Genomic DNA, 23,460 nt, shown 5'->3' on the forward strand with positions numbered 1-23,460 from the left:
AGCTCTTCCTGTTTTCTTCTCCTCAAGGCGACGTATTCAGTTGTGTCTTAGATGATGCAATGACGCAGCACCGACTTGGCTTCATCTGGTGGAAAACCAAATAGGCTTTTTGGAAGCACCAGCTAAGCACCGGCTCTAGCACATCACCTAACCAGTAGGGGTTCGTCTTTAGTAGAAAAGGAGAGTAGGAGTAAAATTAGTTTTTAAATTCAGTTCATGCGTCTATTGAAAATGTTATGTCTGGTGTTGTTGGTGATTTTGTCTTTTCTCACCCTGACTTCTATAATACAGGCAGGATTCCCTTCATTTAGTCCATTTGTTTCAAAACGCTGCAGCTAGACTCATTACTGAGACAAAATGGCACAAACATATCACCCCTGTGCTCGCCATCTTGTATTGGCTTCCTGTTAGATTTTATATTGATTTTTAAATCTTTTTGCTCCTCTTTCAAGTCTTAAATGGCCTTTCCCACAAATACATCTCATATTATTGAACAGTTATGTACTCTTCAGACCACTGGGATCCATAGATGGTGTCTAGTTGACTTTCTTTACTTTCTGGATTTTCTGGACAATTAACTGTTTGAACAAAATAAGCAAAGCCTGGATGCTGAATTTGAATTCTGAATCCTACTTTTTTTTTTATGTATTTTTTTATTTTTTTATCTAAACCACCCATTGCCAAGGTTTTGCCTTTCTTCCATTCCTGGTTCCCTTAATCACTTTTTCCTGATGTATTTCTCATCTTCAATTTACAAGCCACAGACCCTGACAAAAAGGGTGGATGTTGTGGTATGTCTGTTCATTCCTCACAATTAACCCTGTCTTTCAAACTGCCTTGAATACTCAATGTAGCTCTGAGTCACAGAGAGAGAAGAAAAAAGCAAAACACAATGAGGGAGTGAGAACAGCTGAAAGAAAAAGTTACAACCACAGAGAAGAATGTCAGGGAAACTGTGAGACTTAGAAAATGAATGTGAGAAATGAATCAAGAAGGAAAAAGTGAGAAGGATTCTTACAGTAACCATCACCTATGGGGGGTGGTATTGTTTTGAAATAGGTCACGCTACTATGGCAAGGTCCTTGGCTTTAGACAGCTTCTGCTGCACCCTGCAGACATGTGAAAGGTTGTGTGATGAGAATGTGCAAGTATGCTCCCCTCTGCCTGTCTGTGCTTGCTGTAAAACCCTAACCACAGGATGTAGCCTCTCTCCATCTATCTCTCTGTGTGCCCAATCATTCCTTTGCCAGATACAATGGGCAGAAGCCCATTAACGTTACTCTTGTCTTTTGTTTGTCTTTTCCTCTTTCTGTGATTCCCTTTTTGTCTCCCTGTGAGCCACCTCTCCTTTTCTCTGGATATCTTTAATATGGTCAGCTGGTTATCTTCCTGCCTCCTGCAGCGGAATAGGCAAGCATTTCCCCTCAACTTGCAAAATCACTTGCTGTGTGTTTGAATGTGTGTTCACGTTTCTTCACAGCAGGTGTATTGCTCTTGAATCATGTGTGTGTCAGTTGCTTTCAAAGACTTGTTTGAATCATTTTTACTCTTCTTTTATGTTTGTATGTTAAAGTTTCTACAAGTGCTTGAGACAATAAGCTGTTACTTTCCAACTAATCAGGTTCTATACATGAAACTAATAGTTTAAGGAATTTTGAGCACTTCAACTAGATATAGACATGAATACTTTGGTGTTTATTATTGTAACAAAAAAACAGCACCCAAAAATCCAAACTGAAGTACAAGTTTAAAAAAAAAAAAAAGATTTGCAAATTGCTTTCCAAGAAGTAAGATTCCTGACTTTTGCCATTTCCTGCAGATTCCCAGGAGTTTATAAGGGAATATTGAGCAAAGTCCTTATAAACTCAGCAACAGGCCAGATCCCTAACTGGGAGTAATTGTTGGTAATCAATCTTCTGTAAACAGAAGAAGTCAGAAGGTGAACACAATGCTCAAAAGAGATGGAAGGACTGGGAGTTGAGCATGTAGAAAAAGGTGGCAAAATGTCAAATGAACATACAAGACAAAAGGTTGCAAAGCAAATTAATGATTCAGGCAGCGTGAGTGTTCTAAGTGTTACTTTGGAGATGATTCAAAGAAGGGTGGGACTGACAATGGTCAATCATGGAAGTTGCAGGAAGACATGCTAGCTAATATGTATGCAGATGCAAAACTGTAATATAAATATTAAGACAGTGGGATGAAGAAAAATTAACTTTAACTTATTTTGTAGACTCTGTTTAAGGTGTAACTGCTTTGTAATGGTTTCTCCTGAAGACCTGGAAATTCAGCCTCACACAGATCTTAAGGTTTGAACAGAGTATGGTTTATTAAAGCAGGAGGAGTCAGAGAGAAACTGGAGCTGTCTGATGGAATATGGCAGGAGGATCTGGGCTGACTGTGTGTCGCCGTATTCTGAAAGAACTCCAGGCGTTACAGCATGAATCCAGTATCCAAAAACATGGTCAAGAGGGCAGGCAATGGTCAAGCACAAAAAGGCAGATATCAGGCTACTTATCAAAGGGGGCAGGCAAAAACTCTGTGGTCATTCCAAGCAGGGGTGAATATCCAGGCAGGCAACCAGCAGGGAGAACAATCCGACGTGGGCAGGGCAGGAGCAAAAATCCAGGGACGTGGCCGGGTCAAAAAGAGGGGAGGTCTGCAAATACAAGGAAGCTCAAGAACAAGACAAGGTTAGATGACCATCTGGCCGGGAGACTGGAGTGTGTTTAAGTAGGGTGGGGAGCAGGTGTGGAGAATGGGCAATCAGGGCAGGTGGAGCAGATGAGCTTGATAGCAGTGCTGCAGCAGAGCAGCAAACATGACATGCTTTGCTTTCAGTTAACTTCACAGTTTTCACAGAATGGTGGGGAGCATTGTTGATTTGACTAAAAGTTGGTAGTGGAGTTGAGCTGAATCCAGGTTCGTTGTGCTGGGGAACGTTGTCCTAAATGCTAGTTTTGCTCCTGATTTCAGAACACCTTCATGCAAACATGCATACAGTCAGCGAAAACAATGAAATGAAATGAAATATACTATATTTGTCCCAGAGGGAAATTGGAATGTTGTAGTACTTGTTCTGGAGGCTGACAACTGCAGTCGGAAATGACTTCCTGTACCTTTCTATCTTTCAGTGAACTTGAAGATGTCTTACACTGAACAAACTCTGTTGTTTCTTCCTTGTATTATGAAGAGGTGAAGAATTTTTCAATTGTTCAGCAGCTGTGCCGCATTCTTCTCTGTACAATCAGCTGCTCCAGAGTTACTCCTTGACCAGAAACAGCCTTTTTGGTCAGTTTGTTCAGTTTCAAGGACATCTGCTTAGAGATTTTATTTATCATAGTTGCAGTTTGTTATACTTTTAAGATAAGCTAAATGCTTTAACGTTTGTTGTCGGTCATCACACTACTAAATGAATTAAATAAAAATGTATTAAAGCTTGAGGGAAATTTTTATTATATGATCATAACAGTAATTATGTAATAGTTATAACCTAATATTACGTAAACAAACAAGGGTAATTTAAGATGTTTTCAGAGGCATAGAAAATTTAAATATAATCTTCAGTTATTTACAAATACCATGGGATAGACAGAAAGTGTAAAGGACCAGTATTTTTAAAGTGTTTTAACAAAACTAGCAATACTTGTACTGTACTTGTACTTACTGTTGAATCGTAGTAACCATGTGTTAGTTATCAGCTAATCAAAATGGGGACAGGGAAAATGCACATTTTTACAATATGAAAAGCTCAAACTTCCCAAAATGCAGCAATATGAGTGAATACTGTCGAGGATTTTCACATCACTAGACAGATTATTTGCATTGGCACTGTTTTTTTTTTTTCTAAAAAAGAAAACAAACATGTAATGCCAATCTGAACCTTTAATACTGCTACAAATTTATGAGATTTTACTCCCTCACTGTTGTCAACTCCAGATATGACAATGACTACTTGAAGTATTTACCCAACCCCTACTTGGAACAAAAAAGAGAATATCCCATTCATAGCGTTCTCTGAACACAGAAAATTCATCTATACTACAGCTCAGGAAATTTTCCTGTAGCTAATTTTGTTCATGTTAGGATATATGACATTTCAATAAACATGAAGTAAAACATAAAATCTGCCTTCTTTATACAGTGAAACTTTGACATACAGAATATCAAAGTTTAGTTTTGTGTTCTGTACATAAAAGTTTCATTTCTATACTATTTTCTCATGAAAAGACATAATAATATATTTGCAAAAATGTGAGGGATGTACTCGCTTCTGTCAGATACTGTATTAGATTACAGTATCTTGACAGTGCTATAAATATAATTTATGCTGTGCTTAAACTGCTTTAGTTGGCTTACAGTGTTTTAGGTAGAATGCTTTTTCAAGGATGTTTGACAAAATTAAACCCCATAGCATTTTCTCAAAACCTCATTTCTTAATTCTATAGAAACATTGCGTGTGTAAGGAGCTGTCAGTGGAAAAGTGGATACTATAAGAGAAAACAGGTTTTGTGTTGGAAAATGTCTTCATAATACACACAATGAAAAATGTATGTATGTTGTGGAAATGATAATATTCCAGCATACGATTGTAAAACTTGTTTTAGCATTGAACAATTATCAATGGTGAACAGAAACCACATTAATTCTAAACTGTGGCTTTTTTTCTTTCCTCTGTTGGATTAAGACATAACTGTCTTCATTCTGAAAGAAATTACCATTCATGAGGGTGATTATCTTCAGCAGGCTGTGTGGGCAAAAGCTGTGCACTTTCATTTCATTTTGAAGGAATGTGCTTTTACCCCCTTTACCAGCACTCTGCTGGGATTTGGTTGTTTGGTTAAGAGTGGGGAGATGTACAGCAAGTGTCAGATCCTGACATCAAACAGGGAGATGCTGAATGATTTTGTGTGTGGCTGTGGGGGAGGCGGGGACACCCGGGGGGACCTTGCACAGCGACACTTCCTGTCACATATTTACTGTAGCTCTGCAAGCTTCACATTCACAACACCTGCATGCAAGCACACTCACATGCACAAAAAAATGTATTCATTTAGTTTCTGTAAGATGATTCAAGTTCCAATCTCTGAAAACAATGTTTCTGTTTATTATTATAATTATTATTTAAAAAAAATTCAAACAAAAACTTTTAATTTTGCCCCCTGTTTCATTTGTGTCCTAAGGGATTTTTAAAAATTCAGCATTTGTCTCTATTGAAAAACCCCAGTACATAGTAGGTAAGTTTAATGAATGATGTTTAAAATAATTAATTCAGGATTAATTAGTCACAAGGATGATAATAAAAACAAAATTAAAACATTAGGAAATGGATAAATTAAACCATTGTAGAAGCCAAATTTAATTAGTGTGGTGTTGATGATCCCAAGAGAAATTCACAATTCATTGCCTTGAAAGCTGTTGCTATGCTGTTGCAATAATTCTGCATCTCTTAGTTGCCATTGATTGTAAGTGTTCACTCAGATTAAATGTGGGAGATCTCATTTAAGCCTGAATGCAGAGTATAAAGCCTGGCAAACAAAGATGTGAGGAGTGACCATGAAGTTGATAATTTTATTTCTTTTTGTCTGCACTTAAACTACATATGTTTCTGACCTTAAAATTCTGACTCATTGTGATTGGGTACAGACATTCATTATGCACAATTCTGGGGCTGTCATTGCCAGGGCAAAGAAACTTTTTCTTTTCCAGCCTTGAGGAATCACGTGACAGCTGCATTTTGCTTTATAGCATCACATCACATGCTAGCAACTGTAAATCAACACACTGGCTGTTTTGGATATGCACCATGAATCAGCAAAGAAACCTAAGAGGACAATATAAGAAGAAGTTATGAAAAGAAAGAGAGAAAGTGACAGAGCAAGAGAAAAAGCAAGAATCATCATTGGATTGGCTACAGGTTGTGACAAGAGAACGACAGCATACAAGGAAACAACATGGTGAATATCATCATTTGATGGCGGACTTCAAGGCTGATCCAGATAAATCTAGAACTTACGTTTGGATAAACTCACCCTGCCGCTACGCAGCTGCCTTTTTATTTGCATCTCAATAATCTTTGTGTGAAGCATTGTAAAGTATAGGAAAGTTAGACACAGCTAAAATGATCTGTTTGTCCATGTTGAAAGTGTTTGCAGACTTCGCTGTCTAGCCTGCTCTCAGCTCATTGGTCAGTCAATGAAGCCCCTGGCTGGTTGGTCGTAGTGCCATGTGACAGCGACAAAAATTGAACATTTTTCTATTTTCGTGTTGTGTCACAAGCGCCTGTGTGCACGGCTTCATGAACGAGCGCAACATTTCACATGCACGAATGTTGCCTGTCGCTTGGCTGGAGGAGGGCAGCGATTCTCGCCTCATCGCTCACGTTCCATAGGAAATGAATGGAGAAGGAGTGACGTCGCCTCCATTGTGTCAGGCCCATTAGCCTTCATTAGGGGTTACCACAGTGCAAAAAATTTGCCAAAGTTCAGTAGTAGGGCTGGGTATCGTCACTAATTTCCTAAATCAGTTCAATTCACAACAGCCTATTTCAATACAATTTTGATTTGATATCAATTTATTTACAGCTAATTGAGCAACACCACTTAATGTTCTTGAATTTTAAAGACATTCTTAGATAACTATTTCCATTTACTTGACAATCAAAGTCTGTTATCTTAGAGTAATCAGATTACTGTAATAATCTAATCTGACACATCTGTATGCATTTCTGAAATACCATAGGAATACAGTGTTCCTCCAGATTGACAGCCAGAAATACTGTGATAAAAAAACCCCACTCAAGATAGAAAAAAGGTTCAACTTTTCAGTGGAGTCACTCTAAATATTCTTAAAGTTTAGATCCCAGATAACATGTTGATGTTAATAAAACCTACAACTCAGAAATTTCTACAATGATGTTAGATTAATCTTGTATATTTACCAGGATTTTTGACACAATCTGGCACATACCAAATGTGCTCTTTAGGTGCTCCTGATAATTGTCTGCTGTGTTTTCTTGGAGGCTTCAGGATGTTTACCATTTCTTTACAGGAGTAGCAGCTGGTTGTCTAGTTTTTCTGTTTGGCTTTGATTGTACAATTACAGTTGCAGTGCTCCTTCTCTCGCTCCTCTGTTTACTCTCTCCCCTCTGCTATTACTCTGATCCGGTCCAGCAGTTATCTGTAAATTTAGCAATAACCAAAAAAAAAAAAAAAAATTAATTAAATAAAAAGAATAATAAAAAAAGTAACATTTAAGATTCAAGGAGAGCCTCACATCCAAAAGGCACCACTTGGCAAAGCTAATTTGTTCTACACAGCATGGCAGCCAGACCGTGATGAGAATCATGAATTTGCCATGAATCTAGTCATAAATTATTGACATTCAATGACGAATCAAGCAGTAATACCACAACATTGTTTAATTTTGTTTCCAACCAAATAAAGCTCTGCATTAGCTGGGGTGCTTGGCTGAAAAAGTATTCTATAGACAGTACATTGCTGAAAAGTGTTAGAGAAAGATTGCTTTAAAGGGTAGGATGTAATAGTTTGTGGTACACAAACAAAACCCTGTTTGACAACACACCCATGTTTGAGCATTTATGTAAATATACAAGTTTGGTGTTAACTGTCACAACATGTACGCAATTACTTATTGTGTCCTACAGGGGGCAATGTTTCCTTACACAGTATGTCCTGAATGTGACGTCACTGTCTATACCTACTTCTGTTCTGTACTTTTACCGGAAAACCCAGTTGAGAGGCGGAAACACCGCAACTTTCTCCGCCAGAGAAATAAATATGCCTACGGGGCTAAAGTTATAACTGTCTGAGAGTCCTGTCGGTCTACGCTACTCCGCATAACATTTGGCATTGTTATTTGTTACAATGACTTGCAGCTTCATAGTTAATTGTTCCTCTTTACAGTTTCTAGTTACCATGCACACAAAAGATTTCCAAGTTTTCCTGTGGTGCACTTTCAATTCAAAAGCCCCACATCACAGTTTAATTTATGTATTTATAACTAATTTAAAAGGCTTTACTTAGGCATTGGTGCAGGATGCAAACCACAGACAATTAACTCATCACAACTTTCTGGTCAAGCAAAGTTTAAGAAATAATCCTTTACGTAACAGCAACTGAATTAGTCAACAGTGTAATGACAATGTGGACATCGAATTATAAAAAGTATTAGGGTGGACCATCAATGAATGCAAAGCAAGCAGGACCAGTGTTGTTTCCTGCACAACTTGTTGCAATTAAAAAAAACAACAACTTTAATTAAATAGTGTTAGTTGATCCTTTTGAATAAAGACTTAGTAGTGGACCGCAGTAGTTTTCCCTAAATTCAAAGTCACCTAATCAAAGAGCATCTTTGTGTTGCCTGCTTCCTGAAATAATTTCATTAGAATTACTAAAGAGGGTTGGGGCTATGTAGTGCAGCTCATTGACTGTCTAAAAAGGGTTTTCATCATTAGCAGCCAAAATTTTCTCACAGTTGCACAACATTAGGCTACTGGAACAGGATTATTTACTAGAACATTGGGCAAAGATAACAGCAAACATAACTTCTGTTTCACTTGCTCATTGTGTGACACAATTTTTCTGCAACCTGCAGAACATTTTGATTCTCACAGAGCTTTAGCTCAAGCTCATGGCCGGTATGCAAGTTTATAAGAGCTAACGCTGACAAGCTGCGGCAGGGAAAATATAGCTGTAACACAACCGGTGTGCTTCTTTTATGACACACACACACACACACACACAGACCTGAAACCAGTTTGGTTTATATGGAAAAAAAATGTCCCTAAGTGCTATTTTGTAGTAGTTAATGAGGCACTTGTGGCCAGTGAGCAGTGAGCTTGGGCCCAATTAAGCTGCAGTGATTCAAAGTTAAAATATTATGACACAGACTCTTGTGTCACAGCCTTTTTTTTCTCATCATGTTGACCATGGTCAGAAATATGTGTGTTATATCTGTGTCAAGAAGTGTAGATTGAGGTTTTAACAAGCTGTGGATGAAAAAGTAGACTTTAAAAGAAACTGTGTGAGCTCCCAAAGGGTTTAAAAATCTCTTATTCCTCTCCTCTTCTAGTTGTCCTTTCTGCAAAAAAAAAGAAAAAAAGATTTCCTGAAGAAAGTATATCCAACTACAAGTGGTGGCTTGAACCAAACACTCAATGCAATTGCTGCAACTTTTGCATTGAGGGTTTGCAAGTCAGAATAAATGAGGTATCTTCAAATTGTTGAGATATGTCCATTTCTGATCCGCAAGGGCCACTATCCTGCAGGCTTTAGATGTGTCCCTGCGCCAACACAGCTGATTCAAATGAAATGGATCTCTCCAACAGCTTTTCAAGTTCTGTACAAGCCTGTTGGAGTAACAAAACATCTAAAACCTTTGGGACGGTGGCCCTAGAGGACAGGAGTTGGACATCCCTAGAGCAAATTTTTCAAATAAGTTCTTTTTTATGTTTTTAGTTAAATCTGCTTTCTGGAAATGAACCTGGTCCTCTGTTGTTTATTATAACACTTGCTACTGATTTATTTGTTAACTCCCTCTATATAAATACTTTTTGGTTTACTTTACTCTGTGTCAGATCCTTGTCCTTCCTGTCATCATATTGTCTCTGCTGTTCTGTCCCGCTGTTATGTGTTCTCGCCTACATTTTGGCTTCTAGTTTTCTAGTATAGTTTCCAAATCATTCTGCCTTTTTGGTGCATTTTATTATTTCTAAAACTGAAGCCCTTGTTCCAATGTTCGCCTCTCTCTTGCCTCATCATCCTGCAACTGGGTTCTATTCCTTGTCACCTTTCAGACACGCCCCATGACATTCAGGACCTGTAAGCAATTTAAATGACTCAGCTCATATTTTTCATAGGACACACACCTTGAATCCTTATCAGTTAGCTTGTAAAATGATGAGGAGCTGAGACTGCAGAAAAAGTAATCTCAAAGTGAAAAACAGTGCATAAGGAAGATATATGAAGGAGACTAAAAGTATATGATAAAGTAGAGCAAAACAAAGAAATGAGGACAGAGAAACATTCCTCAGAGAAATATAGAATAGTTTGAAGTGCATTACGTAGGGCCAGACAACATAACAACTAGAACAGCATGGAAAAGAGATTGATTAAAAGATGCAGATATCTTTTGAAACAAAACTATGCTCTCTTACCCTTCACTGTTTGTGTTTATAAAGGTTTATAAAATTTACTGCACAGTAACTTTAAGCATAGCTTTCATATTTAAGAGCTCTGGTACAGATACGTGATAGCAGCTCACGATTAACTGTAAAAGTTGTTCTGTGATGAAGGAAGATTAATCTTCAGTTAACTTATTACCTCATTACGATGTTCATCACGTTCACTTCCACAGCAAATGTTTCACTACTTGATTATTTTCTTTTTTTTTTAAGTTTAGTGTATTTTTTCTCAATTTTATTTAGCTGTAATGGCTTCAATTCTTTCTTTCTTTCTTTCTTGCTTTCTTTCTTTCTTTCTTCCTTCTGCATCTCCTCCTCTCTCTGTTGGCTAAGCTGGGTATATTGCTTGTCACACCTCTTTGATTTCACCACCCTTTTTCTTGCTTTTGGGTATGGAAAGAGTTGCAATAATCAGAGATGCTGTGTAAAGACTGTTTTATGTCTTGGTTCATCAAACATGAGAAGTGAGAGAAAGTTTTTCTGGGTCTGCTTTTATGTGTTAGAAACCTTTTCGGGTTATACATATTTCTATATAAACATGGTCTAAAACACCGTCAGATTTTCACCTAAATGTAGGTAAAATAACCCAGGTTACTCAAATGATATGGAAATGTTATATTTGATTTTATATTTAGGGAGCAAATTGTCTAATGACACGTATTTGTGAGTGGCAAATGAACTTGAACTAGGATTAGCAGATCATTTTAAAGCAGATTCAAGCTGTTGGTAAATTCAATGAAGGGAATAACAGGCTTGTTTAAAGAGTAGGGATTGTACATCTGTACAACATGCTTGAGAAACTGTCTGATGACTTATATAAAAGAGCTTTCTTAGAACTTTAGAAGTGTTGTTGATGCTTATCAGGCTGGAAAAGTCTCCATTCAATTAATTCAAGATCATTGTCCCTTCCCATTAGTGACTGAACAATAAATACTTGCAGAGCAGCAATGTGAGTAAAGGCTCATCAGGTCATTAAGAAACCAAGAGTACCGTCTGAGCAACTACATGTCTCTGGTTTTCATCCTGTTTTAATGCAAATCTGAAGATTTTTTTTAAATGTTACATAGCATACTTGTAGGAGATCTGTTTGAAAGAGAAGCCTCTGGATTTCAATATATAAAGGGTATACTATTTGTAAAACACAGAGGTGGCAGTATGATCATTTTAGCTTGTTTTAATTGCAATTAGCCCAAAATGGCTGGCAATCACCAATGAAACAATTAACCAGTGATTTGTTAATGAACATGTGCTATTTCAACCTTCTTTATCTTTCCATTCTTCTTCTCCATTGGTAGTTTTTCTACAGATACAACTATAAGATGTTTTACTTACAATTGTGACTAAGATAACTGTGTAAAATAGATGGTTGGACAACTGCAGTGCATGGTGATTTGTGGATGAACATGCATATTGTCAGACTGACTTTCAAACATTTTGCTGCATTATATTTCAATTTTAAGAATTTATTTGCTTCAGTACTGTTTCTTAGGTGCAAATGTAAATCTTCTGAGACAATTTTTTAATGAGAGGATGTCTACAAAAATGTAAAGGATGCAAACTTGTCAAACATTGGTATTTTAGAGAAACTAGTATAACTTTATGATATAACGTAGTTTATTGTAGGGCATGATGAATTCAGTGTCTTCTTGTTGAGTGAGTTGATTTTAGAGTGTTTAAAAAAAGAAATGGGTGTCATTTTTTTCTGACGTAGTCTTTATAAATTCAATATATTTCTGGGTGATGTCTTCAGTGTAGCCAAACTAAGTCCTACTAACCATTTACTTTAACTGTCATGCTTCACTTATTATGGGTCTGCTGTGAAAGGAAGATTGCTCTCTCTACACCCATTAATGTGTGGCTGAACTATTAAGCTGCCTGTCATCATCAAACATATGTCTCATGAACTGGAGTCTTATACAGATATTGAGTATTAAGGACTTACCATATATCCACTGCTGCTGAAAGATGACGATGAATAATGAATAATGAGGGAGTTTCAGAACCTGACTTTGCCCCCTATCAGTCTTCATGTGCTCCTGTTACCTTGGCAACCAGTCAAAACAATCATCTTGGTCTGAACAGTCTCTTGATTTTCGTTGTCTTCCCTTTAAAGCCAAAACTGCCCCATTTGACGGAGATACTTCAGCTGTTTCTGGTTCTTAAAGGATGTTAAAAAAAATCTCAACATTATTAACAAAATAATAATAATGAGGTTGCTTTGGAAAATAGCCAAGCTATTGCATAGTTTGTACTATTGGTTCATCAACATAAAGGTTAAATAACATTTAATTATGATTAGAGCTCCTTTACAACTGATTCTAAACTTTGTGTATGTTTACAATTTCTCCAAAACCCACATTTTCCTTATGTGATTTTAGTACCTGCAGATTCAAACAAACCTAAAATATAAGCACAACTGCAGAATAAGTTCCTGAATGTCTTTGATAGCATAGAAATGAAATGAATGACAATAAAAATGCTACTTTGTAATGAACATTTCACTCCAGTCAGCGTGGGTAATATTACTCACTGACACTGACCAACATTTTTTAGCTAAAGCATCATTTCCCATGACCTTGAAAGTAATTACATAAACCCAATCATTTCTCTTTCATAATGCCATTCGTCTCTATCTTTTTTTTTTCTTTGTCATCTCTACCCAGGTGTTAAATCAGCCAGTATTATTCATCTCTATTTTTGTCTCTGAACCTCTTTCCATCATAGAGTAGAGGCAATACATCTGAAATGTTTCAGAGCCTTAAGGCAGCATAATGAATACAGACATCCGTAGTTCATTAACTGTTTCTCAGTGCAGGGTGTTTCTCTAGAACTCACATTTAAAGTGATTGTAAACCAGAATGCAAGGTGGTGGATAACCACATTCATTTTATGTGTATGTGTGCACGAATGTTTGTGTGTGTGGAGATACAACTTTGGACCAAAGGCTGACTGTAATGGAAGCGACTTCCAGCAGAGTTTCTGCTGTTCTGATAAGGCCAGTTCACTGCTTAAGGGAATCTCTCTTTTCCTTTTATACAGCTTTTTTTTCTGTGGACTATTCTATTTAAAGTGTTTTCTTGAGCTCTGATTCATTCCCCTCTCTCCATGTAAAAACATGTTTTTCTGTCTCCATCTGTTTCTCTCTGATGTGGTGAATCATTGATCTGTGTATCACTACTATCAGTCAGGAGCAGTTTGTTGGCAAGAAATGTTAAAAAAAAAAATAATAATAATACGTTTGGCTAAGAATAAATAAATGTGCAAATTCATTCTTGTGTATTTCTCCCATGATCGTCTTTGGTATGAAATTTTCCTCTTGGATAAATATAGTATTTATAATTTCATTCATTCTTCCTGCTTAACTGACAAAATCTCATCCTCTGTCAGTGCTTTGTAGCACGCGTGTGCGTGTTTCAGAGTTAGCATGCAGTCAGAGCCTGTAGGAGTGCTCCGGGCAGAGCTCTTTACCTTTGTGCTGTTACTGTTTGAAAGAAAGGTCACCCAGAAAAAAGCTGAACTTTTTGTGCAATTACCATGTTGACTTATTTTATACTTTCTCTTAATGTGCATTCAGGATGGTCATTTTTGTGTGTAATAGTTTAAAATTAGTGTTAACGCCACTTTTCATTGGTCGCTCCATACTTCCCTTCCCCTTTGGCAACTGTCAGTGTGACCACATTACACCATAGGGCAGATGGATGTTATTATGTATTTATGTGGGCCAATTTAAGTTTTGTAACATAATAATGAGTATATGTATATATATATATATATTTTAAGGTGATGAAATCTCTGCCTCTTCAAGAATGATGTTTTTTTCAGATCTATTTAGAGTTAATAGTGAATGAATTCAACCCAAGTACTAATAAATGCAGCTTTATGAAAGACAAATGTGTCTCCAAGTAAGTTAATACAAATAACTTGATCTATAAATTCTGAAGTAATTTTCCAAAGTTACACATTCACTTTCTGTCACACCTTCTGCTTGGGGAAGTTCAGATTTAGGTACAGCCTAGAAACAGTTTTTTGTGTTTTTTTTTTTATTGGAAAAGAGCATTTTATTTTTGGCTGGTGAAAGAGCTGGGTGGAGATGAGATCCTGGCCCCGAACCAGCACTGTCTGGTTGAGCAATATGAATGACTTGGACTTGGCATGATTTGGTCCCACCGGATAGTAACACCTGATGTGGCTTCAAGGTGGCATTTCGTGTATGTTCATTATTAATTCAAATGAATCATGTTGTTGGCTGGGTATCTTTCTTTTGAGCTGTGTAATATAAATAGACGAGCACAGCTTTAACGTTACTACATCACACACAACAATCAGGTGTGTTATTGTTTGAAAGTCATTATACATGTTTACATATATATATATATATAGAAAAGTCATTATATTCTTTAAACAGCTATTTAAATATTTTTAAAACCTCACTGCAGTGTTATCTGTAGGATTTTATCAGAGGGAGACAAATTAATCAGGTTAATTGTAAACAACTGTTGGTGTTAACGTTCTCTCGTGCTTTTAGTGTTGCATGTATTTCACAATAATGTTGAAGATCAGTTTTTGTTATTATCTCTAGAAATGGGTTGGTGATTCCAAACAGACTTTTGTCTTTTAAGCATAGCGCCTACAAGGTTTTATTTGGTCTGGTTGGTCTTTATAAATCCGCCGCCACCCCTTGCCAATAGCAGTTCTTTACAACAGCAGAGTCTGAGTTACACTACTGCAATATCCTGGGCCAAAGTCAAACAGTAAGAACTGGTTCTAAATCAGACTGAAAACCAGCACTGGACCTGCTTTGGTGTGAAAGTGGAATTTGGTGTCATCAGGCTGTATTTACTTTTTAATAATGTTGACCACTATCATCTTTTTGGCCACACTTTTTCTCCTCACGGATGTCACTATGAGGCACCTTCATCAGCTTTTTTTCTTATTTACTGCTTCCCTAAATATACATTTTTGTGTCATGTTTCTTCCCTTCAGGCTACCGCTTTCCATTTTTACCCATTTTCCATCCATTTTATATACACTGAGGGCAGTGTTTGCCCGATAAGCCAAATGTCTTGAGAGCTTGTCAGCTGCCTCCAGATTGTGGGTGAAGCCTGTCATTACATCTGTCCTCCTCCAAACTACTCTATGAAACTCACAGAGGATATGTGGACTAGTGCTCAGCTCACTACAGTGTGCAGTTTTATGACTGACTATCTTGTTTCATTATAGCTGTGCTCCAACTTACTTGTCAGAATGGATGTGGCCTAACTCTTTTCTAGGATGCACATAATCATTTCCTCTGCAGGTGTCATCATGTCTTCAGCCCTCTATAACCTTTGATTAGTGTCTTCTACCTTGTTCAGTGAAGTGGAGAGTATCAATTTGGCTGTCTATATGACAAAGTTTTCTCAGTTAGTTGGCACACTCTCAACTACATAAGCAAAGAATTAATTAGCCAGATTTTATCCAAACCTTCGGGAAGCAGATCTGAAAATTTGAGTCAAATTTCTTTCTCTGCCTTCTTATCTGATGCTGTAAACTGCAGTGACTTTATGCTGATGAACCTCCCAACAGTTTTTCCTCTCTTCTCAAGTTTTATTTTTGTCTCAAATGTGATTAAAAAATTTCTCAACGTCTCTGTGTTTATATCTTTTTTTTTTTTTAGATGTACATCCAAACCACCACCCTGACAATCTCTCTCAGCCTGTCTGCCTCCGTGTCTCTGGGGATGCTCTACATGCCCAAAGTCTACATCATCCTCTTCCACCCTGAGCAGAACGTACCCAAACGAAAACGCAGCTTCAAGGTGAGTTGCACCTGTCTTTTAACAACTGAGCTCATCAGGGTAAGGGGAGTTATTATACTCACCAGATAAACACCCTGGAAAAATTATCATACAAACACAACATATGGAAATACAATAAATAGATGACTGCTTGCTCTTGCAGTAACAAATCAAATCTTATTCTGAATTAGACATTCTAAAGACTGAATGTACACAACGCACTCCGCAAGTCTCTCTCTGTGTATGATGTGGCTCAGCTTCCTGGGAAAAAGTACTTGCATGTATCCACAAAACCACAAAAAAGCAGAAACAAGTGAAAAAAGAAAAGAAAATCTGCCATCTATTCATAAATTCATTACGTGTGCCGTTAAGTCCACACAGTACCACAAAGTAACCAACCACATTTAAATTCATCACTCGGCCGAGACAAAGAAACACCAACATGTGGATGCAGGAAAAACAAGACACAACGGCAAGCTGCTAACATGAAACGCAGCAGCCAGGAGTGATGGATCAGTTTCGCTTTCAAACAGGTGTTGGAATTATTGCTGCTGTTGGGTGGAAGCCCAGCCAGTGGAGTCAGTCCAGTCAGTCACAGAGGCAGACAGACATACAACTCCCCACCCCCCTAAAAAATTAAAAGAAAAACCAAGAAAAAAGGATGATGCCTCTAAAAATATACCTACATAATATAGTTCACTGCGTTAAGTTGATGTGTTGAATGCATGATTCCACAGGCAATCGTGACAGCAGCCACCATGTCGGGAAAACTGGCCCAGAAGGGAGGAGATCGGCCAAATGGAGAAGTTAAAACTGAACTGTGTGAGAGCATGGAGACCAACAGTGAGTAAGAGAACACCAAAGTTTTATAATTACACATATAAACTACATGAGATTGGATGATAAATATATTGACAAAATAACCCATCATTATCATTCAAATAATGTGGATGGATAAAGATTGAATGGAATAGAAAGGGTTAAATATCAAATAAGCAATGTGCAGACTTTAAATTAGTAAAAATCCAAATTAATGTTAAAATGATGTTTTTACTAACAGACATAATTGTGTTATTAAGCAGGATAAACAGCTTCTTTTTAATTTATTGACTTGAAATAGTGTAGTTACTGCTGAAAAACAAAAAAAAAGGTTCAAAAGCAAAAAATGTATTAAATATAAAATCTGCAACACAACATATAAGGACTTAATACAGATAAATGCTTAAAAATAGAAAATAAATAAGAAAGAGGTGTTACCTCAATTTGGCTGTGCAGTTTAAAAGCAATTTGAACAAAATTAATAATCAGAAAAACAATGAACAGATAGTTGATAATGTAGAATATACAGATGTGACGTACACAGATGTCAGCTGTGAAACAGGGAAATCCTGACTGGTACGAATGATTTACAGAAGCATATGGAAAATTTTACAAAGTAAGACAAGTACTATGAATATGACATGTGCTCATGTGACATTATTTATTAGCAAATAATTTACCAATCATTCATGTTTAGGGTAATACATTTACATTGTTTTAATTGCATGTTACAATAAATTAGCTCCATAGAAACAAACCTTTCCCAAGTGCATGCTGTGTTTATATCGACCACTTGCATTAATATTTTCTCTGGCTTTAAAACAGCTGTAACAGCGACTATTTATAAATAGCATAGTTCAAATCACTGTTAAATCTGCATAAATCTCTACTATTCTTTCACTTTGTGACAGCATCTCTGTATGTAAAATGAGAGGAGTGTGTAAGAATGAACATGTTTCAGTTGCCCAGGTGGATGCTAACTTTTAGAATGAGTCTGTGATGTAACTAGATTTGTCTCCAGTTTGTACAAACGTGTCTTTATCTGCAATGAAATGAGTGCACTTGTAACTGGAGTTGTATTTTGTATGTCAGTATGTGGTCTGTGAGTCCTGCATGCTAGGAGATAAGTTTCAGACATGCAAAGAAAAAACTAGCATGTCTGTTAGCAGGATTTTTTGCATCAGTGAAGGAAACGCATTAAGAAATGATTCATTAGGTAAATTATGAAATTGTGCTATCAGTACCATGTTTTTCAGCATCATATTTATTTTATTATTACAGCAGCTTGTACAAAACAAGTGAAATGAAGAAAAAGAATCATATAACAAGAGTGCAGTTAGAGGCCTGTGATGCTGCACAGACACCAACATTTACCACAGGATGCTTCAGGGGACACGAGACATCCCGGGTTTGGAAGCCCAAACCACTGAAGTGGTCTGCGAATGTGACAGTAATGCTGATCATCTAAGCTCAAATCTGCTCTTAACTGCCCTTTTCTCCTTTGTTTCTTTTCATGTGCCCCATTTGTCATTTGTTTACACACAAATTTTATTTCCTTCCATCCTCAATTTTATCTTTTCTTCCACAAACATACTGTTTCTGTTTGTCTCCATCTTTTGTATTTCACCCGTCTTCACGCAGCTTCATCAACTAAGACGACATATGTCAGCTACAGTAATCATGCCATCTGAAGGGACCATGAAGGAAGGGGATTGGACAGGAGAGGGGCTGTGTCTTGGGGCAGGGCCAAGAAAGAGAGGAGTCGTCATTCAAAGCCCATGGGCTGAAGAACTGGCGGATGGACTGAGCGCCCAATGGAATCCAAGCATGAGACATTTTGTATTGTTCCCCATCAAAACCACGGAGGTGGGACCACGTAAACAGCCAGTCAGTGTGCCTGCTTTGCTGCTGCTCACAGCTCATTGGTCCGACCGTGAACTTACCTGTTTAAAAAAAAACAAAAAACAAAGAAATAATAAAGGAAAAAAAAAAAACTAAAAAGTGACATACCATAGGACACTGTGGTGGACAGCAAAACCATTAAAACCTAAAAATAGTTTAAAAAATTCATAAAAAGAATGAAAAATCTTATAAAAAAACCAACTCAAACTGTGTAGACATTATATATAAAAGGGTGAAGGTGGGGCTGAATAGCAGATTTAACAGATTACATTTAAAAAAGATATTTAAAAAGAGAAATGTAAGAAAAATCTATGAGACTCAAACATGTTTGCTGTTGTTCTCTACTTGTAAGTATTTTTGTGGTCGTGACGATTTTTTCATTCTTGTCTCACCGTTGTCTGATGGATCGCCCGTGCATAATGAGATGAGTGTGTTTCCTCCTGCTGTCTTGGCAAGCCAGGTTGTAGCCTTGGGTCATGAACCTGTAAAATGCCATGGTTGAAGCATGCCAGTTTTTATACAAAAAGGAGATTTATTTATAATAAAGGAATGTTTTGCAAATGTTTAGATTTGTTGTCATGCTTTTGAAACCTGAGGGTGATCTGCTGAGCTTGTCCAATAAGATTTCTGCAAAAACTGACGTATGCCACTTTACAGTGATGTTGGCATAACATCTAACATTTTAGCAAAAAAATACTATTTTATATCTGCCAAAGCCAGTGTCGTTTACATGTGCCTGCTCTTATTGTCAGTGAGGAACAGAAGATGGTATTTAAAAGTAAAATAACAAGTCACACCTGTAACTAGAAGATGGTGTGAGTTACATTTGTCACTAGAAAAAGTGTGAAATGCAATGTGTTCTCGTAAATTTGTGAGCTTACAACCTTTTCTTTTAGTGGTTGTGGTCACCTCTGGAAGCCGTGGTTGTTTTTTATGTACTCACTCATCGATGCAATGCTGATGTTGAGACAAAATTCTAAATGTATCCCCACTAAAAGAAGGTTTGGTTCTATAATTGCACAAAGACAAGTATGTCTGCAGTTGACAGACATACTGTTTAGCAATCAAAGCAACAAATCCCAGATTTCAGTGAACAAGACACTAAATTCTTTAATGCTGGAAATAGTAATAGTACTACCTGACTACATAGAGTATACAATGTGCAGCTTCATCTCGAATTTCACTTCAAAGATGAATAATCTATCAAGTATAAACATATAAACCAGGCCATTTTCTTTATCTTTATGTATAAGTGCAGGACAGACAATTGACAATGGACTGAAATGTTCCAATGAAATCTTTCAAATATGACCTTGATGTGGAGCTTTTGATAGCGATGTCATAATGGTATAACTGTGAGAAATTATAGAGACCCTGGACAAAATTTAATTCTGAACTATTAAATTGTTATGAAAACAATACTATGTAAATGTCCAACCTTAAAACTATGTAATTCAGACTTGTTTTGGTTTTACGCTGACATATATTTTGCTCATCCCGGAAGCCCTGCAGCATCCAAGGGTTAAAGCAACACTTTGACCCCCCCCCCCCCCCCATTGGACCCACCAGGGTATGAACCCACACCGCGGCAGCACATCCGGGCAGGCCCAGACCCCCGGCACATACAGACCCCACCACCCCGAAGGAGGAGGACCACCCCCAGGCACCAGAGCCTAGAACCCCCGCCCAGCCCTCCACACATCCCACATGGCTGCCCTCATGCTGGGGGACAAAGATTTATGGGGGACAAAAACATACTGGGGCACGGGGTTCGTTTGTTTGCAATAGTGACCAGTTCCTTCAAGTCCAGGAGGGGTGGGATGGAGGATGATGAGATGAAGAGGGTGGGTCCTCTTCAGGAGGGGGCTGAGGTGTTGTTTTCTAGGCTCTGTCTCATCACATTGTTTTGGTCTCTCTTGTCTGTTGTTTTTGTCCAAGGGAACAGAGTCTGTTCAGGAAATAAAACAGGTTGGAGGTGAACAGCTTCACTCCTGACCTGTTCAGGCAGAATCCATCTGTCTTAAAAAAGTGGCAGAAGAAGTTGAAGTTGTCTGGATGTGTGATACATGCAGCCGACAGCCATGTATTCAGATTAAACAGACTACTGAATCTTGCCACTCCTCCTCTGATGGGAGGGAGAGGCCACTGATGAATAACCAGGCATCCAGGCAGCTGATTGTATCCAGCAGGTCAGTGAAATCCTGCTGCAGCACCTCAGATTGTTGTTTCACGACAACATTCAACCCTACATGCAGGAGTAGTGGGGTGGTGTAGTGATTATGTCAGTGGGTTTTGGTTCAGGAGACCTGGGTTCAATTCCCTAGCATACCATCAGAAGTGAATCACTCAGAAAGCTTCTTTAACTCTTCATTGGGACTTGCAAAGAGAAATTTATTGGAGCTATCAGCCCATCATACTGAGCCGCTGACTAGCTCAGCTGGCGGGGCTTCCACCTCCCACTCGGGAGACCAGGGTTCAAATCTGGGAGGCCACTAAATGCTACGGCAAGGGGGAGCCAGGACGCCAGAACACAAGGGGGAGTTAACTTCCCCCCTTGAAGTAAGATGTTTTAAAGTAGGGATAGATCAACACAGATGACACCTGTGATAGAATGATATGTATGTGTTTGTGATGATGATGATGTATGTGGCCCACCTATGAAGGATAGGATACACCCCAGGTTGGTTGGTTAGTTAGTTAGTTAGTTAGTTAGTTAGTTAGTTAGTTAGTTAGTTAGTTAGCTAGCAACTGTCTCAAGTTGCATTTTACATTCTGCTATAACTGTTGGAATATGCCGATGTTAAATACCATGCCATCCAGGCTTTCATGGTCCCAGTAAAATTCCTGCCAGTTTTAGTTTTCTGATTTATAACCCCTACTTGTTACCTCCCCAGAGTACGGGGAGGGGACACGGCCCCCTCCCCAACCCACCGGAGCAGGATGGTTTTGTTGATCCAGGTACCTGAGACGGGCAGGATTCGAACTAGACGCTGCGCCACTGGCGACTTACGGTTCTCTGCCAACCCCACCACGCCACCAAGAACCCTTCACACTCAACCTTGTTCTCGTGGCGCTTTTATCTTTTCATTTTGGTCGTTGGGCATGAAAATTGATGTGAATGAAGACGTTCAATCCCAGGTCCTTAAGAAGCTTTAAATTCATGGTGTCTGGAACTGATCACCTGTATGCTGTAGGATTTGAACCTACAACTTGTTGAACTTGAGCCAGGTCTCCATCCCCCTGAGCTATCCTCACAGTTACACAGTTACACACAGTTACAGCCTCTGCAGTTTTCTAACTCCTTCATTTGGCATCTAAAGGGTAAAAAATAGTCATTCAGAGGTTTTGATCCCAGTCCTACTGATCTTCCAGGGCTTCACCCATCAGGGTGAGCTACTCTCCCACACACTCTGAAAGACTTTGTTAAAGTTTTTCACTCTTTATTTTTGGCTGTTGGCCTTAAAAACCAACATCAGTCTTTCTACAACATTTAGAGGATTTGAACTGGAAGCTTCTGCTTCCAGCTGCAGCTGAACATCATCCTGAGCTGCCCAATCACAGGATCCTCAGAGTTTCTGAGCAGGTTTGACTCTTTAACTCAGGAGCTGAATTCAGAGCATTCGTCACATCTTCAGCCACGACAATCTGTCCTCTTACCAGCTGAGCTGCTCCGACTTCAGATTGATCCGTCTTTTCATGCTTCATGGATAATTAAAATGTAAATGCATTAAAAGATATATAGAAGTGTCAATAAAAATACCACTAAAAATGTACTTTTTATGCTATGCATGATATCAATACTTTAAATTTCCACATTCTGTGTTGTTTTTTACACCATCCCATAAACGGTACAATTGTCACGATTAGCAACTACATGTTTTTAGTTTATTAACTTTTTAAATGCATTTCACTGGTACATTTGTTTATTGAATAAAATATTAATTTTCAGTATTTATACATTTAATTATAAATGAAACATCTCTCTATACATTACAACTTCACAATGGATCTACAAAATCCCACAACCTTTATTCACTGCTATCTGGAAGTGAAAAATCCAGTATTTCACATGATTAAATTGTCAAGAGCTAAAAGTTATCTTTAAATTAACATACGTGTACATTTCCACATGTGAGTTGTAATCCTAACCACCTGAACTGACTCACCTTATAATACGTACAGAAGTCAGATGTATGAAATAAGAAATATATAACAGATAAAACAAGCTCTCCTCCTGCCTTGGAAATGTTTTAACTTCCCCCATTTGAGGAGCTTTATGGATATAATGTGACAGGACAGCAGAGGTGAGGACCCAAACGCAGACTGATGAGGCAGGAGACAAACCAACGCCACTATCCAGGATTTAATATCAAGGAACAACAGACTGAACATGGAAACAACAACACTGAGTGAGAGAAACCAAGGCCTATATATACAGGGAACAGGTGAAGTGAGGGAGCAATCAGACCAGGTGAACTAACGAGCCGGAAACAGAAACACTGAACGCACAAGGGAAAGAACAAAACTGGAAACTAAACTAAACATGACAAAACCAAGAACATCACCTATGACCATGACATATAACGCTCCTCTGATACTTCAGTATTATTCATTTTTTTATGAGTTTTTTTGCTGAAAATAGATTTAAAAGCTGGACTTGACACAGGATATGAAAGAAAGGAGCCCTGAGAGGACTTTGTCGCAGAGTGTTGCTGTACAAATAAAGTTGAATGGAAATAAACAGAAGAGAAAAGGAGAG

At 38.0% G+C, this 23,460-nt stretch overlaps 1 protein-coding gene across 7 annotated transcripts in view; it reads left to right on the forward strand.

Moving 5' to 3' along the window:
- Positions 1-19,262, forward strand: part of grm8a (glutamate receptor, metabotropic 8a) — a 272,948-nt gene extending 253,686 nt beyond the window's left edge. For 6 of the 7 annotated variants that reach the window (XM_041977614.1, XM_041977615.1, XM_041977613.1 and 3 more), the window contains 3 exons: positions 15,861-16,001; positions 16,718-16,823; positions 18,441-19,262. In XM_041977614.1, the coding sequence (XP_041833548.1) occupies positions 15,861-16,001; positions 16,718-16,823; positions 18,441-18,490 (297 nt within the window). In that variant the 3' untranslated portion in view covers positions 18,491-19,262. Of the gene's footprint in view, positions 1-15,860; positions 16,002-16,717; positions 16,828-18,440 lie in introns of all 7 variants that reach the window. The other variant, XM_041977617.1, reaches the window with a different exon arrangement.
- The last annotated feature ends 4,198 nt before the right edge of the window (positions 19,263-23,460 follow it).

Source organism: Melanotaenia boesemani, chromosome 23 (assembly GCF_017639745.1).
Source record: "Melanotaenia boesemani isolate fMelBoe1 chromosome 23, fMelBoe1.pri, whole genome shotgun sequence".
Lineage (NCBI taxonomy): Eukaryota > Metazoa > Chordata > Actinopteri > Atheriniformes > Melanotaeniidae > Melanotaenia > Melanotaenia boesemani.